Raw genomic sequence first — 16,829 nt, 5'->3', positions numbered from 1 at the left:
GGACGCCCATGGTGCTACAGAGTTAACCCAACTGATGCATGACATGAAGATCACAGTTCAAGTCAGGCCGAAGTATTTCTGAAACGGATGTCTTCAGTCGACTCTTGAAAGATGGAAAAGTGGCTGACAGTTTCAGTTCAAGTGGCAGTTGGTTCCATAGTGTAGCGGCCCAAAACTTGTCAGTTCTCTCACGGATTGACTTCAGCCTGGTTGCCGGGATTTTAAGCAGAGGTTTGTCATCAGGACGGACTATCTTGAAGGTGTATATTTCTCCAAGAGCGCCGAGAGATACTAGGTACTGTATCCTTATAGCATAGGTAAGTGTGAGATGATTTTATACTTCATCCCTGCCGGTTGTGGCAGCCAGAGCGGTCGTGTAATATATACAGAATCTCACCCGAGTGTCTTTTGATATCAAATATATCAACCAGTGTTTTTAGTGAGATTTTATGTATCATCCAATATCATTCTTAAATCGGAATACGTGGAAAAAAATCCAGTGATGTATAAACCAGATCGGGCTGCAATGCGGGCTGCTGTTTGAATAACACACTGAAGTTTACTGATGAAATCTTTTGAGATGTTGATAGAAATGTTATTACAGCAGAGAAGTGTTGAAAGTACTAAATATTTCACCAGGATATGAGTTGTTTCTACTGTAAGAAGATGTCGATGTTGGCAATGTTGCGAAGGTTACACCTGCACATCTTGGAGATTTTGTTAATGTGTGACTCCACAGTAAGTCCCCCATCGAGATAAACCCTAGGAGTCTTAACTCGGTCTCCAAGATGGACACGAGCCTCGCCATCAAGAATAGGAAATGATGATCATCAGATTCAGCGAGGTTCAACATTACAAATGACTTAAAGCTTTATTAAAGTTAAGGTTTTAACAACGATGTTAACGGCATTGAATATATAAGTAATTTATATTACAGTTCTATTTACAACATCATGAATTTACTACACCATGGACACTGAAATAAACCAAGTTCTCTGAAATGTCACCAGCTGGAACTTCTCACAGGTGAACACGGATTCTAACCAGCAAGTCTACTCTTTACATGGAACGCAAGACCTGGTTGAGTGACATATCACTGAGAAAGAAAGGAAGAACACACCTAAAGACATCCCATCTACATGGGACACTCACAAATAGTAACTACCACTTTCCACAAATAGTAAACTGTATCCCCAAGCACCAATACTCAGTGTGATCACTGGACAAGTCACAAACCCAAATGAGATCCTGTCTACATGGTTACACCCAGTGGTTGTAAAGGTCACAAAACCTATCTACAGTCAGACAACATGGCAGTGTTTATCCTCTTATAAGTCGTGGTATATGTTAGAAAAACACATTCTGAAAAGATATCCTGAGTCCTTCACCAAACATCCTATTATTAATTCTTACCAAAACGAAACAAAATTGAGGTTTGGGGAACAAAGCCACGCCATTTTCGGCCTGTGACCCTCATTTGTCCCTCAACGTGATAATAATATTTTAAATTTGATTATTAATTTATCGCGATAACAGGTAATTAATGACTTGCACCCCTTATATACTAAGAAAAGTTTATTACCATTATCCATGGTCGGTAGCCTAACAAAACTATAGACAAGCGCATGTCCCTGATTGTAATAGTGTCTCTCGCATAATTCTTGACGACATTCTTCAGCACATTTTTAGCAGCGTAACTTTCACGCTTACGATGGATATTATTTACAATGCAATTTGATAAATTAAGTATACTAAATGTTGCCCTGAACTTCAGTGGTTTATCATTGAATACGTCTCAAGATCATGGTGATAAGAAGGATTTTCTTAATAATATATTTCAAATAACATAGAAATGATTTTTGTAATTTTAAGTTGGCATTAGACTCTAAGGATTTTTCGGGGTTCCATTTGGATTTTATTTATTTTTATTTTGCAGATATATATTTTGAAATAAGATAGCTTTATTTTTGGGACATGCATACCACCAGAGTCGACTGAAGGTATTACTATCACGAAGGGGAGAGAAACAATGGACGATTCGTTTTGGATCAAACAAGAGGGAAGCTGAGGGTCCAAGACGCTGTGTATGTCATTCTGCAGTAAGGAGACAAAGACATACTTTGGTTTATATCAGTCAATATATTGTGTTGCATTGTTGAAAAGTTGCAAGCTGTTTCTGGGATATAAAAATATAACTTCGTATTTATACATTTGATATACTGAACCCATCATTGACCCAAAATTTCTGCCAGTGACTAAGTGTTAGTTAAAAAGCTTTTGATAAATAGTGTTTGTTAAAGCTGGAAGAGTAATCTCCCTTGTAAATAGCGGCACTAGGTGTTTTCGCCAAGACACAGGCAAGAGGGACTCAAGGGTTATCTAGATTTAACTAGTTTTAAAAGACTTCTATTTTTGTTCCACAATTGAGTAATCTTATATCCATAAACCAAGAAAAGGAATATAAAACGGCTGACAGTGTTTGTTTAGCACTTATATTACATCTTCAATCGTATTCTGATCATGTTCATATTCTTGCAGGGGGCACGGGGGACCCAGTCGTCTAAGGCGCAATTCGCTGTGCAGAAATCTATGATTGTTGTTCGAATCCCGGTTCGCCCCGATTATGTTTCTAGGTTTGTCTGCACCATACACGTGCTCGTGGGTTTCACCGAAGTGGTAAACGTCTGAGACCTGCATCACTTCGGGCTTTCCTTCCACATTAAGCTGATACGTCGTGATATAACTGGAATACTGTTAAAATCGGCGTTAAACATAAGTAACTCACTCATCTTCTCGCAAGCCGGATTTAGCAATGCTGTTCAACATTATCTGTCATATATGTATTAAAGGCCCTCAATAATATTTATTCTAACCAAAAGAAATGTTGATTTCCAAAATGAGGTTGACTCTGTATGGGGTTGTGGAGTGTGGTCAAAACTAATAGATAGTCATGTTAAAGGAAAGGTTTTATAATTATATTTAATATGTATCAAAGTATTGTAATGGAAACATATGTCATTCTTTGACTGCAAAAGAGAAGTAGTTCATTCGATCAAGGCAGAGGTATGTGAACTGAGAACAGAAGAAGAACAGGCAATTCTCAGACAAGATGTTGACGAAGTATCCAACAAATTAGATGAACTTTATTACTGGTCTGACAGTATTAGTGACCAAGAGTCAAGAGTAGAACACCAGGAAAGACAGAGCAGACGAAATAATTTGATTGTATATGGGGTACCAGAGGGAATAGAAGAAACTTATAAAGTGTGCAAGGAAAGGATACTAGACATTTTTAATTGAGCCAGAAATAAGAATCCTACTTATGAGGAATTTGCTGATAGAGACATAGAACGTGCACACAGGATATCCAGCAAAACAACAAATAAACCCAGCAATCTTATAGTAAAAAATGGCACACTGGGATGATAAAGTCCAAACACTTGGATTCAGGGATACCCTGAGAGAAATGGGACATGGTGTGGCTAATGACCTAACATATTTCCAGCGACAAGAGCTAGACAGGTTACGTCGTGAAAACCCAGATAAGTGAGGTTTTTTATAAAGGAGGGGAACTTGTGGAGGATGTGAAGAATGAGATGAGAGATAGCCAAGAGAAACCAGAGAGAACTACAGCACACAGACGGGAAAGAAGGGATAGCCAGAACATCAGAACATCACCCTCACAAGGACATAGACGGGGAGGTTCACACACAGGACCACGACTTCGGAGTTCTCGTTCTAAGGCCATTGGACAGGACAGCAACCCACTAGGGGTGCGACGAGACCGAGCGTGATTGTAGGACGCCTTATGTAGATACGACAGATGATGTCGATGATTGTAAATTTGAGAATATAACCTAATTCTAAATTAACTGATCAGGACTTTATCGATTATTTAAAGTCATTTGACTTCATCGGCATAATAGAAACATGGATGAAACATATAGATATAAGTTTGATATTTCCAGGATTCAAGCTATGGATCAAAGAAGCGGAAAAGATTTCCAACTTTGGTAGACTTTCTGGTGGTATTGCCATATTAGTTAGACAACAACTTGTTAAATACGTAAAATGGTCTTAAGTTTACGACAGTGGCATTTTCATGCTGTTAGATAAAACCGTTTTTGGATTTAAAAAATATTTACTATATTCATGTGTTTATGTTCACCCTGAATGTTCTACTTGGTACACAAACCCTTTGAGGCAATGCAGATAGAAGCCATTTTATAAATACTTAGGCGTGTGTTTTACAAATAGATTAACTTGGTCAAGGAATGCACATAACATTTCATTGAAAGCCAAGACATTTGTTGTAGGCATATTAAAAAGTCTTAGAGTTCTGGACAATATTACATATGATGTTTCTTTTAAAATAAAAAATAAGCCCGATTCTATTGTATGGATCAGAGATTTGGGGCCTTGAACAATTGGATGTTATTGAGAAACTATATTTATATGCATGTTAAAAGTTCTTGGGTGTAAAATCTAGCACAGAAAACGCAAGGGTATATGGTGAGTGCGGACGGTTTCCCATGTATATCAATAGTTATATAAAGGTTATTAAATACTGGGTCAAGCTATTAAATATGCCATCTTCAAGATACCGAAAGAAATGTTATAATATGATGCTTCTCTACCACAGCCATGGGAAACAAAATTGGGCATCAAAAGTTAAAACATGCTATACGAATGTGGATATGGTTATATTTGGTTACAGCAACATGTAGATATGCCACAGCATTTCTTCCCCCGTTTGACACAGACCTTAAAAGATATGTACATCCAAAAATGGCATGGTTCTTTGACCAGTTCTTGAAAAGCAAATTACTACACTACATTTAAGACTACTATAATACGAGAGCCTTATCTATTAAGTGTAAATTTACGTGTAAGTTTAGAACAGCTCTTTCTGTTGTGGCTCACATGATCTATTGATTGAAACAGGCAGATATGAAGGTATTGCAAGAGAACATAGACTTTGTAGGATTTGTAAAACTGATTGTATTGAAGATGAATATCACTTTTTATGTGTATGTCCAGTGTATAAAGATTTAAGAGCAAAATATCTAAATAACTATTTCTACCGCAACCCAAACGGTAACAAATTTTGTAAATTAATGACTTGTGATTGTACAGAAACTAATAGACATTTATCAATGTTTGTTTATCATGCTATGAAACTAAGAAAATGTATGAATTTGCAACACGCCCCAGACAATGTACCATAGGCCTTTGGCCTCGTAAGTACCATGAATAAAGATTGATTGATTGGTAGACTGCAAAATCGGTGTAAGACAAGGTGAACATTTGTCACCTTTGTATTTGCGTAGTATTTAAATTATCTTGAGCAGAACCTTTCAGAAAAGGATGTAATTGGTCTGAAATTGGTCATGATTTAGATATATTTTGTATAGCTTCTCATATTATTATATGCAATCGATACAGTATTAATGGCAGAAACGGATAAGGCTGTTCAGAAATCATTAAATGTTTTCAGTGATTATTGGAAGATTTAGAAACTTAAGATAAATGTTTGCAAAGTATTAATTTTATCAAAACGTTCGTCCAAACATAATTCCGCTGTAGATACTGTGAAAAGCTATACATATTTGGGTATATATTGTATATATTGTACATGTGTTGATCCATTTTATAAGGCACAAAAGTAAGGCACAAAAGTAAGACCATCTTTGTTGTTATAAATATACGACAGTTGGAAATTTCCGTTGCCTGTCAATTACATTTGCTTGACCACATCATTCAAAGATTATTATCTTATGCCTCGGAAATGTGCGGCTTTGAAACTTCAGGTATGATTTAACATATTGTAAGTGTTTACTTATACTTAAGTATACTTATAAGCTCAGCAATCAACTCCAAGATTTTTGGTTTATGTTGTAACTATCATAAAAAACTAAACTGATTATATATAGGCGTAAGCTTTTACTCTCACCAAATAAGCTGGTGAATGCAGTATATGAGTGAGTGAGTGAGTATGGTTTTACGCCGCTTTTAGCAATACTCCAGCAATATCACGACGGGGACACCAGAAATAGGCTTCACACATTGAAGAAAAAAAGGTTGTGTGAGTGAGTGAGTATAGTTTTAGCAATATTCCAGCAACATCACGGCGGGGGACATCAGAAATGAGTTTCACAGATTCTACCTATGTGGGGAATCGAACGTGGGTCTTCGGTGTGACGAGCGAACGCTTTAGCTACTAGGCTATCCCAGGGAAGCTTCAACAGGTTGTGATGGTTGCTGTCAAGCTTTTCGTGGTACATAGTCACTTTAAACTCTCTTATCGCTGAGAGAATCACCGAAGGTAGTAGTCGGGTAGTCTTCAAAAGTGGTAGTAAGTTACACGTATGTCTCCTTTAATTACCCAGGTTGCACCAACCCAGAACTTCACAACTAACAGAGAGGCTCGTGTGTGTGATTGCAAGTGTCGCAGATTTTCAAGCCATGTACGAGTACGTTCTCAAACATAGCACACTCTCGACTGTATGTGTGAACTACAGTGGATGCCAATCCTATATCGCGGCACAGATATAAAAGTAGCAAAGAGTTGATACCATTCAACAGTTCAAGAACTACGGTGGCCCATAAGAACGGGACATGGAGTCTATTTTTCAATAATATGACATTTTCGCTTCACACTTCAGCGACTCAACAGCTACTTGAAAATACATTTTCCATGTTTTCGGTTGTTTTTATACATGACGTATCACATATTTGTAAGACAAATTGTGTTAATTTGCAAAAGGTTACGATAAAAGTAAGTGAAATATCAAAATATGGAAAAACAGACTCCATGTCCCTTATGGGCCACCGTAAAGAACACATGCTGTCATTTATATATACGATCGTGATTTTTAAAACACGTTTTAATTGTGAAACTTGATTCAATTTTCGGCATACAAATACAGATAGACGGTGGGTAATTCAGGATGAAAGTGTTTCTCTCTCTCGGCGGGATGGACATTTGCAGGCGGCGGGGTGGACATTTGCAGGCGGCGGGCGATGAGAGCCACAGAAATAAGTAATTATATCCTCCCACTTTTACTAAAGCTACATTGGAGAGCACGGGGTTAAATTATGTATGGTTTTCTCAATCGTATACAAGCATTGAAGTATAACGTTAGAACAATTCATCTCTTAATGGAATCAACTGGTCGATGGTACAGTGTAAGTAGAGAAAATAGAATCTGTAAATTCATTATGTAATCTTGGAATAGGTGACGACGAGATACAGTTCATGTTATATTGTCCTCAGAAGTCTCCTAAATACTATTGCAAATATCCTTGAATTGAAACAATATGTATCACTATAATGTCAAACAATATATGCATATCCTTATAAAGTTGTCCATTCTCTATATTTATTGTTTTGATTCATGAGAATAAACTCTCAAATGGATCTTGCATCGGGTAAAGTTTCTAATCAGCCAATCAATTTGGAAATTTCCAGTTCAAAGTGGGAGTCAAGATATACAGGATGTAGTATTTTATCACCGTGAAACATCAAACCCACTACATTATATACTACATTTATAGTGTCTTTCTGTAATCCGGAAACTAAGTTATTCCATGTAAATTTAAATAAAACTGTCTTTAAATAAACCCATTGTGTTCTCGTATCGTAAATATCATAGGTTAGGAATAATAATGGTACTAGGCAAGCCTCTGGGACCCAGCAGAGAAACCTATGACTGTGGGTTCGCATCCCGGTTCGATCCGATTATGTTTCTAGGTTTGTCAGCACCAAAGCCGTGCTCGTGGATTTCACCAAAGTAGTAAACGCCTGAGACCTGCATCACTTCCGGCTTTCCTCCCACATTAAGCTGAAACGCCAGGATGTAACTGGAATTTTGTTCAATGCGGCGCTAAAACAATCTTACTCACTCACTCCTTAAACAATATAAACAAAAGTATCAAAATATATTTAGGGTCACGATATGATTATATACAAAATCAACTTTAAAAAATATATTCTTGAAAACTAGGAGACCGCTGTTGGAAGCAAAAGAATACACGCTTGTCAAGTATTAAAAATGGCGTTTTCTCGATTGACGCGTTAAATGAGAAATTTACAGTTTATAAAGAAACAATTTCGAGAGAATAACAAACGGCAAGAAGTGATATTAACTCCATAAATGACCATCTGTCATCATTTTGCCTTGTCAATAACGTAAATAAGAAGTCACCAGTTTGTGTGCGGGCTTGACACTTACGTTAAAGGGAGACAATTTAAGGGGAGATAACTCTTGTATGACAATAGTTTTATTCAATGTGTTATGTTCACTGCAGTGAAATATAAACTGAATGTTCACTGAAATGAAAAAATCACTTTTCTCAACTTCAGAAAGCTCAGTCTTTCACACTGAAGTATATAATAAATTGATATATTTATCGGATCGTGATGCCAAGTTTATGGGGGCTTATCTCATCGATACTACAAGCTTTACGGTGTGCTTTGTGACTTAGATACCAAGTTAGATTATTGTACCAAAGCATTACTAATCTGGTAATAGTAACTTACTTAACAAAATATATTGTCGGAATTATGCTGGGATGCTACAACTAACTCTCAGGGGGTTTACCAGTAACCATGAATCTATAACCAAACCAAACGTCTGGTTAGCCATGGTTTCGCATGGTTAGATATACATGCATGCATCTCTACCAGTGCCTCATCTCGCTGGTGGCAGGAGTGTGACTTGTCCCCACCACGTCTATCATGATACAAATTCGGTCATAACTAAGATTTTCCAAGGGGAAATCAAGTCATATAAGTACAATTTATTATTTAATACTGTGTGTACAAATCATGAAATCACGTCAGTTAACATTACATGTAAATGAATACTTACTGTAACCCACGCAAACTGCAGTGATTATTTACCATAACCTAAATGCCAACTTGGTAATATTGTAACAAGTAACAGCAGAACAAGCACCACTATTAACTTTGGAATGAGGGTTCATGTTTTTGTAATGAAAAACCCTTCACATTTTATGAAAACAGAAGAGCTGAAACAACTGGTAGAGACTAAATAATCCACCACTTGATGAGGGGATCTGCAGGCAAATGCTGGAAGTAGTTGATTGTGTATGCAAACATGGTATGCTATACTCATCACTGCTCATGTTTCTGCTGAATGTAACTTCTCCAGTGTTCAAAATTACGGAGGACCTGAGTCCCTTGGGGTCTTCTTTTATGGGAATTGAATCTGTGAACACCGACAGTATTATCCCTACATGAGAGATTAAAATGTATTGTGTTATGAATTAATCCCATATCAACTGTTTTGCTTAAGCCAGATTTCACGCAGTGACGGTGTAGCTAGGCCTGTTGTTAAGTGGACTAGGGGATAAGAAGGTAACTCTGCCTCCAAACCTGGTATATAAACGTGGGCCTGTTTGTCTCCAGCACCCACTCTCCCAAGTCCCAGTCTCCACTCAGGATAACCTGTAACCTGCAAGGTAAGAGAGGGTCACCAGCTACCCCTTGAACGTCGTTTTGACACTTTCCAGCTTACCTACAGCTTTTCTGTATAACTCACTTATTGGATCATTCTAAAAATTAGATATATTCTGAAACATTTTTGGTAAGGGGTTCCTATTCAAGATTTTTTTCCATTGACATCTTTGGTGCCTATAACGTCTTTAAGTAATTTGATTCTAATGTCTCCGTGAATATAGCAATGTGAATGGGACAAAGTTTCAACACCTGGAGTGGTGAGTAGGTAAGACTGTTGGTCTGCATGTTGTGGGGTATGGAGAGAATGGGGCAGTGGCCGGGGTGAAGGGGAACTATGAAGTGTCCATCTCGTGTTGCTATGCAACTCCAACTAAGGGGATACTTTACATAATTCAGGGTAGGTATATAATGACAACATATAGATTGTGAACATAACTTGGTTTAATGCAATAAAATACCCTATAATGAAAAATGTCCATCGTACGGTTTTGTTCAAGGGAAAACTATCGATTAGAGAACTAATTGAATTCGAAATTAAACAAATATATTTATTGATGTCGTATTTCTCTTTCGCTAAATCATGTTATTTTACATGGCACAAGCAGGGGAGGGTCCAGGAGTTAAAAATGGAGGGGTTCCATTTGTAATTTCAGTTGGGGATGGGGGAGTGTGGTGTGTGTAGGGGCGGGGGCATGAAGACATGCAAACGCTGGTAACTAATCTTGTGGTGTTAAGTGAAGAGAATGGTAGTTATAATTAGTGAACCCAGTGCCACCTAGCACAACTCCCACGTCAGGAATGGAGGTATGTTATATCAGCAGTTGAAGTATGTTGAAGGCTCTAACATCCGAACACTGATCACCGCGCACCAGTGTGAAACACACGATATCAAGGCGCCGTAGTTAACTTTGTTTGACAAATATTTGTACAAGTATCACTTGTCCCCATCTTGTATTTTCATGAATCCAACAAACTGTTATCTAACTGCTGGCTATGGCACTGCGATATATTGAATGGCACACACAGTGAATGTTGATAGGATGAGCCGAGCCAATCGTGTAGACATACATCATTGTGTTTACTTGGTTTAATTGATCATAATTGTTAATATGTGGTTCATCTGTATTTGCGCAACGAAACGTTCTGTCAAGCCATCTTATTCAGGTTATCACAGAAGATCAAGGCTGAGAGCTAGCGAACATCGCTGTATCCCACACAATATAAATACTTAAATATTACCACCATTGTCTTGTAGCTTATCTCGTAATCCTGATCTTAAATAATTTGCAACAAAACCTTGGATTACAAGTTAAGTCCCATGAGCAGTGATTACCGTCGAAGTAACCGGACCATGCAATCATGTACGTGAACATTGATAATCTTAAAACTTGCTATGGAAACAGTGGCCATGGCGTCATTGGGGACTGACAACGATGCATGCAAGACACTGACCTGTTCCTGACCTTTGAACACGGCAACGACAAACGGTTATTACTGGGTTCCGTGGCTCAACACAGATTATAGCCTTGGTGTTTTAACACCCGGCTGCGCTTCATGCGATTACCAGTTTGGCAGTTTACCAAGTTTGATATCCAGTACGGGGTAATCCGATCCGGGTGGAAAGTTGGTTGTCGGTATCAGGTGGAGCAATAATCGCGTTCCGATCGACACGTGATTAGGAGTTCATTCATGCCTATCCTTGCATAAACGGAGCTGGAGTTGATAAAAGACAATGTATCAATGTTCAGTTCAGTTTTCCTTATGTCCATCTTGTGGTATTAGCACCTCAAGATGAAACTTAAGCCGCTTGGTTAACTTGAATGGAGTTTGATATTTCAACCTAAATTTCTTCAATGTTAACCATGCCACCATTTTCCCCCTCCAGCATGTCCTTCTACGACTTCCCATCCGTTGTCCGAACCCGCAGTGCCACCCCAATGACGGGTGTTCTACCCTATGTCGCCGACAAGACAATCACCCGCCATCTGGGTGCAGCAGGCGGGGGCCATGCCAGGTCCTACTTCAACCCAGCCACGTGAGTACATCTACCCACATCTAAACTGTCTCTGATTCCCCCTGTACCCCTTGATGCTCTGTAACTCCCTTTCTAATGAACGATACATGCGTGATCAGCATAGCCACACAGTACATAGCCCGCCCATCTCCGGCTGAACAAAGGGAATGTACGGACGGTGCTATCCTATGTAATTGGGCAGACCTTTACTCATTAGTCGCCACATACCTACTCATTTATCAACGTGTTCATCAGCTGCCATATAACTAATTATTTATCAACCTGTAAATTAACAGCAACAGTGTCAACGCTCGCTACACCCATTCCGACTGGTCCCTCTCCAACAACGTCAACTTCAATATGTCTGAGAAGGAAAGGGCGTTCGCCGAGCAGGTGCGTGCTGATGCCTGGCAGACTGTAAAGGAGACGGATGCACAGACCAGGAACAGACAGACTGACGTCACCAAGAGGCTAGGTGAGTCAGATGGTGGTAGACTACGTCACTCCGACTACCGACGTCTCTGTGACATGTTTACCTGTGTGTCTATGACATGTTTGCCTGAGCTGTCTGCAGACACTTTTTAGGTTATCGGTTATCAATAAAAAAACAAGTATTTTACAAACGCAGGATCGTTGATCTCCAAACTGAAACACATTGACATTTACTTTACATTCTCACATTTACTCATGTAATATTACAAGTTATCACAAAGTGCCGCCATGAGATTTGATAAAAAAATTTTTTTTATATTTTGTCGTTTTATCCTAACAGGGGATCGAGTGTATGACATCGCCTTTTGGAAAACGGAACTCAATAATGAGATCAGCGCTATGGCCACCGAGACTGAGAACCTGAAGGTGAGGAATGATGCCGAGTGATGCCGAGTGATGCCGAGTGCGCGGTGTCCCTTGTTCACCTTAAGCTATTGAGAGGCTGTGTTAATAAGATGGCCACCTGTATATCATTTTTAACTGAAGTCTTATTACGATGAGGAAAACTGGCCATGATAACCCATCCTCTATGTTTTCACCTTGAATCGCGCATAAAGATGTTCCCATATATTCCAGGAGTACAAGCGCACCCTGGAGAAGGCTCTATCTGACACCGCCAACCCCCTGCACGTGGCCGAGGAGTGTCTCATGCACAGGGAGAAGAGGCAGGGCATTGACCTTGTCAATGATGAAGTTGAAAAGACTCTCGTGAAGGTCAGTCTGTGAACCAATTGCCAAGATAATCCAGACGCTAACCGTCTTATAGCCCATTTCACCTCGGTACACCCAGCCCGCAAGTAAAAGTCCGGGTCACCGTGACAGTCACTGAGTCAACTACTCCCCCCTCAACGTACCTGTAGATTAGCGTCTGCATGCTAGTGTCATTGCCAGTAGTGTAATATAGATACCTGTATAACTAACGTTGAGTGACGCACCACTGTGTAGTTATGCCATCAAAGAAATAGGAACCTCTGTTGCATGTACCATGTCTGTATTGTCCATCACTGTGTGTTGCCAGGAAGTTGACGTCATCAGGAGGTGCCAGGGTAAGATGAAGCAGGTCCTGGAGAAGGCTTTCGTCCAGATCAAGTGAGTACCTTACACAATAGGAAGCAGTGAATGTTGTTTTACGCCGTAGTGAGCAATGTTACAGCTCTATCATGCCCCGTCAGTAATCAAGTCCAGTTCAATCAGGTGTTCATAACGTATTTAGCGGTGAGACGCAATCATGAAAGACGTACCTTGTAAGCACTCGATCCCCAATTTGTTTCTAAAAAAACACATAGCAAGATTGCAAAAATATAGTTTTGTGGCAGACAATTTCTTTTTCTTTCAACAATATGAAGCGTTATTAGTTTTTCCAAGGATTTTCGGGGACAATTTTCTTTTGCGATAAGTTCCCAAGCCAGGGATTGATGCTGCCCCATTATACTCTTGGGATCATAAACAAAATTTGACAACCTCTTCAACAGCTGTTTATATGAGAGGTAGTATTTTACCGTTAGCTCTGGGGGTCAGTACTTCCGGGGTATCAACCACCGTGGTTCACTGGTTACCTTCTCCCCACCAGGATGAACCGCTCTGCCCAGCACGCTCTGGAGATTGACGCCAAGGACAAACACCACGCCCAGAACCTGGATGACCGCATGCAGCAGCTCAGGAACAGTACTGGCGGCATCGGCTACTACCCCGGCATTGAGAGCATCGACAACACGTAAGTGTAATATCTTGTCACGTGTAATAACACATCGCTTGAGACGTCCTTTCAACCCAACTGTTCAGAGTGAAATATCTGTTACTGAGGTTTTCTCTGTTCTGTAGAATCACCCTCCCCGTGTCCTGGGCGCAGTACACCCAACAGAACATCTCCCGCTCCCAGAAGGAGAGGGCGTCGTCGGAGAAACTCCGCGGTGCCATTGACACCTGCCTCCGTGAGTGCGCCACCAACATGTGGAGCAACTTCAATACTGTCAACAACAACTTCAACACCAGAATCCGAGAGTCAGAAGACGCTAGAAACAAACTGCAGGCTCACTTGCAGAGGGTGGGTTGCTTTCAGTCACAGTTGAGCAGGGGAATATTTGTCGTTCTGCAGTGGTGCCGTGACTGTTAAGCCAAATATATTGATATTTCTCCGTCAGAGCGAACAATACATTTTAGTTTTGTCTGGTACAACATCCGGTTTTGAATTGGCTGTGAATTTCAAATGTTCGGATTTTACCGAGCGAGTTATAACTATGGCACAATGGCTGCTAACTAGTTTGAATAAATCTGCCCATTGTGAAAAGAATAAGTGAAATCTATTGTTTTTCATCTCATTCCCCTACACATGTCACGTGACCCTCGCATACAGTATATCTATATATGCCTCTTCTCCCTCTTCCTCCAGACCATGCAGGAGATCTTTGACATGGAGAAGAACATCGAGCTGCTGAGGAAGGCCATCAAGGACAAGGAGGCGCCAATGAAGGTATCCCAGAGTCGTCTTGACGAGCGAACCAGGAGGATTAACGTGGAGCTCTGCAACGACCCCGTCATGATCTCGTGAGTATATTTCCTCTAACACTACACTATATATCTTTACAAAAATATCAAAACAAAATATGTAGTCTTTATGTCAATGAATGACAAATATTCCTCTCCTTAATTTCAGACTGCAAAATGAAGTGCGCGAGATCCGCGAGTCTGTCCGCATCCTGAAGGAGCGTCTCAAGTCCTCCGAGCTGTCTCTGGCGCGTCTCATGAAGACCAAGGCCACTCTGGAACACGACATCTCCGTCAAGGACAACAGTCTCCGCATCGACGCCCAGTGGTGTATGGGAATGAGGAAAGGGTTCCCCATGGACCCCAAAGTTGGACCCATATTCCAGATGCCTACCTACTAGGGACCTGCACCCGCCCAAGGATAAATCGACTCTGTTATTTTGTACTTGTACATAGCTTATAATGTGCTGCATAACATGAAAGAGTTCAGTTCACTTCTCAGAGAAATACCGTCAGTCAGTCAGCATTTACTCACCTGAGTTCTCGTTAGCCTTTCATACATCAGCAAGTACATTGTAAATTATCACACCGACCTGGTCTTTTGACCTTGTTAGTTGAACATGTTTATCAAATAAAATGTGATTAAATAATATGTGATTTGTTTTATTTTTTGAGACCCCTTATGATCATTCATGAACACAACTTACTGCTTTGGGCACTTTTTCCTGAAACTACAAGTAAACTACACTGGTCATTCATTCACGCTCGTCCGCTTCAAGTTTGACGAGCAGCTAAAGTAATACTAATTACTTTATGTTTGGGAATCAGCGATCAAAATCCCACATGTCCGAGCTACAGGTTTCTCCCTGTGCCAGATACATCGTCTACTGTCGCATCTCCCATACTTGAACAGACTAACGATATAGTCGACTAACGATAGTCGATAGCACTACACTCACTTTGTGAAACGTGCCTTGAGCACTTCCCTTCGGACTGGATTTACTTAATATGCTAATATATGGTCCAATACTACTCTGTCTTCCTTGGTCACCATCAGGTAATGACTCTCACAAATATAGCCTTATTGAAACTACAGTATGTACTCACCGCCAAAAGAAACGCGAATACCATACACGTTTATAAATGAAGAAGTATTCATATTCAAGAGATATTAGATTGGTTCGACGCAAAAACGAACATACTGTTATGTGGCGTGAACCAACGCTCATGAACGCATCACATGCCCATAACTTGAGACGCACCATTTGTTTTGTGCAGTATTAGAGCTTGGAAATCACGTGCAGCAAATCGTGATAAAAATAAAGCCACGGTGGTAACACTTGACTGATTATTACTTTTGTCATTGAGTGGTACACAGTAGATACATCTCCTCTCAACGTACATATACTTCCCTGTATGTTTCTATGATTCGCGTCTCTTTTGTCTGTGAGTATATATATCTTTCTTAACAATAACAAGTAATAACTGGTAATGGTCTCTGAGGGACCGAGGTATTAAAAAAATGGCTTTACTACACTATTGGATATTGGTGTATGCACTTCCGGTTTTATTACCTTGAGCCTCCATTTCATCCAATGAATGCTTGATTTTCCTTGTTTGAAACCAGGTCGCACGCTGTGACGCACATATATGATACAACAGGGACTTGGTTCAGTTATAGAAGGGCCAGATTTACCTGATGAATTATCACTGTATTTCCAGTAATCTTGGACTTCAGTGAAGGTCGATCAAAATCTTAATCAGGGGTTTCAAAACAAAAACATAAAACATGAACCCTTGACTAAACCGGCTGCATTGTTGAGTTGAGAGAGGGAGGGTGAAGGTCACCAGCACTCCGTGTCATGGTCACTATTGTCACGTTGAGGCCACGGGAACATCAAGAACAGTTGGTGTTGTGTGGCTTATGTTAAGTTAAGTGTCATCAATCTGAAAATGGAGGGATAGCACCAATTTGTGAACACTTGTATGTAATATATTTTCTGCCGGCCAAGTTAACGTGAAATGGGTTTTAACGTCGCGTTCAAGATTATTGCACTTATATATTGATGCACATGCACATATGTGTTTGTGTATGTGTTTGCTTGTACTAGTCCGGACTAATGCTAATTTCATAGTGCTAGCCCACTGAGATACCTTGCCGCAATTTAACATGAATACGCCACTTCAGACACAGTATACTGACTCCGATACATCTTTCCGAGCAAATACCATCTTTAAACGTCTTTTGGTATGACGCGGTCGGGGATCGATCCCCCGACCTTCCGCTCTCTGGGCAAACGCTCTACCGCCTGACCACGGAGGCGATCCCAATTTAACCTGAGCGAGCTGGACCCA

The 16,829-nt window shown here is 40.1% G+C and overlaps 1 protein-coding gene across 1 annotated transcript; it reads left to right on the top strand.

Moving 5' to 3' along the window:
• Positions 1 to 9,335: 9,335 nt before the first annotated feature.
• LOC124142985 (tektin-3-like) lies at positions 9,336 to 15,124 on the top strand. The gene is made up of 10 exons (XM_046511762.2): positions 9,336 to 9,486; positions 11,370 to 11,519; positions 11,795 to 11,973; positions 12,271 to 12,356; positions 12,567 to 12,704; positions 13,009 to 13,079; positions 13,561 to 13,704; positions 13,812 to 14,034; positions 14,380 to 14,534; positions 14,644 to 15,124. The coding sequence occupies exons 2-10, from the start codon at positions 11,371 to 11,373 to the stop codon at positions 14,873 to 14,875; spliced, it is 1,377 nt and encodes a 458-aa protein (XP_046367718.1). The 5' UTR covers positions 9,336 to 9,486; position 11,370; the 3' UTR covers positions 14,876 to 15,124.
• The last annotated feature ends 1,705 nt before the right edge of the window (positions 15,125 to 16,829 follow it).

This window comes from Haliotis rufescens, unplaced genomic scaffold, assembly GCF_023055435.1.
Source record: "Haliotis rufescens isolate VD_foot unplaced genomic scaffold, xgHalRufe1.0.p SCAF_6, whole genome shotgun sequence".
NCBI classification, from domain to species: Eukaryota; Metazoa; Mollusca; class Gastropoda; order Lepetellida; family Haliotidae; genus Haliotis; species Haliotis rufescens.
Note: the sequence above shows the minus strand (reverse complement) of the source record. Positions and strands in the feature narration are given on the sequence as shown.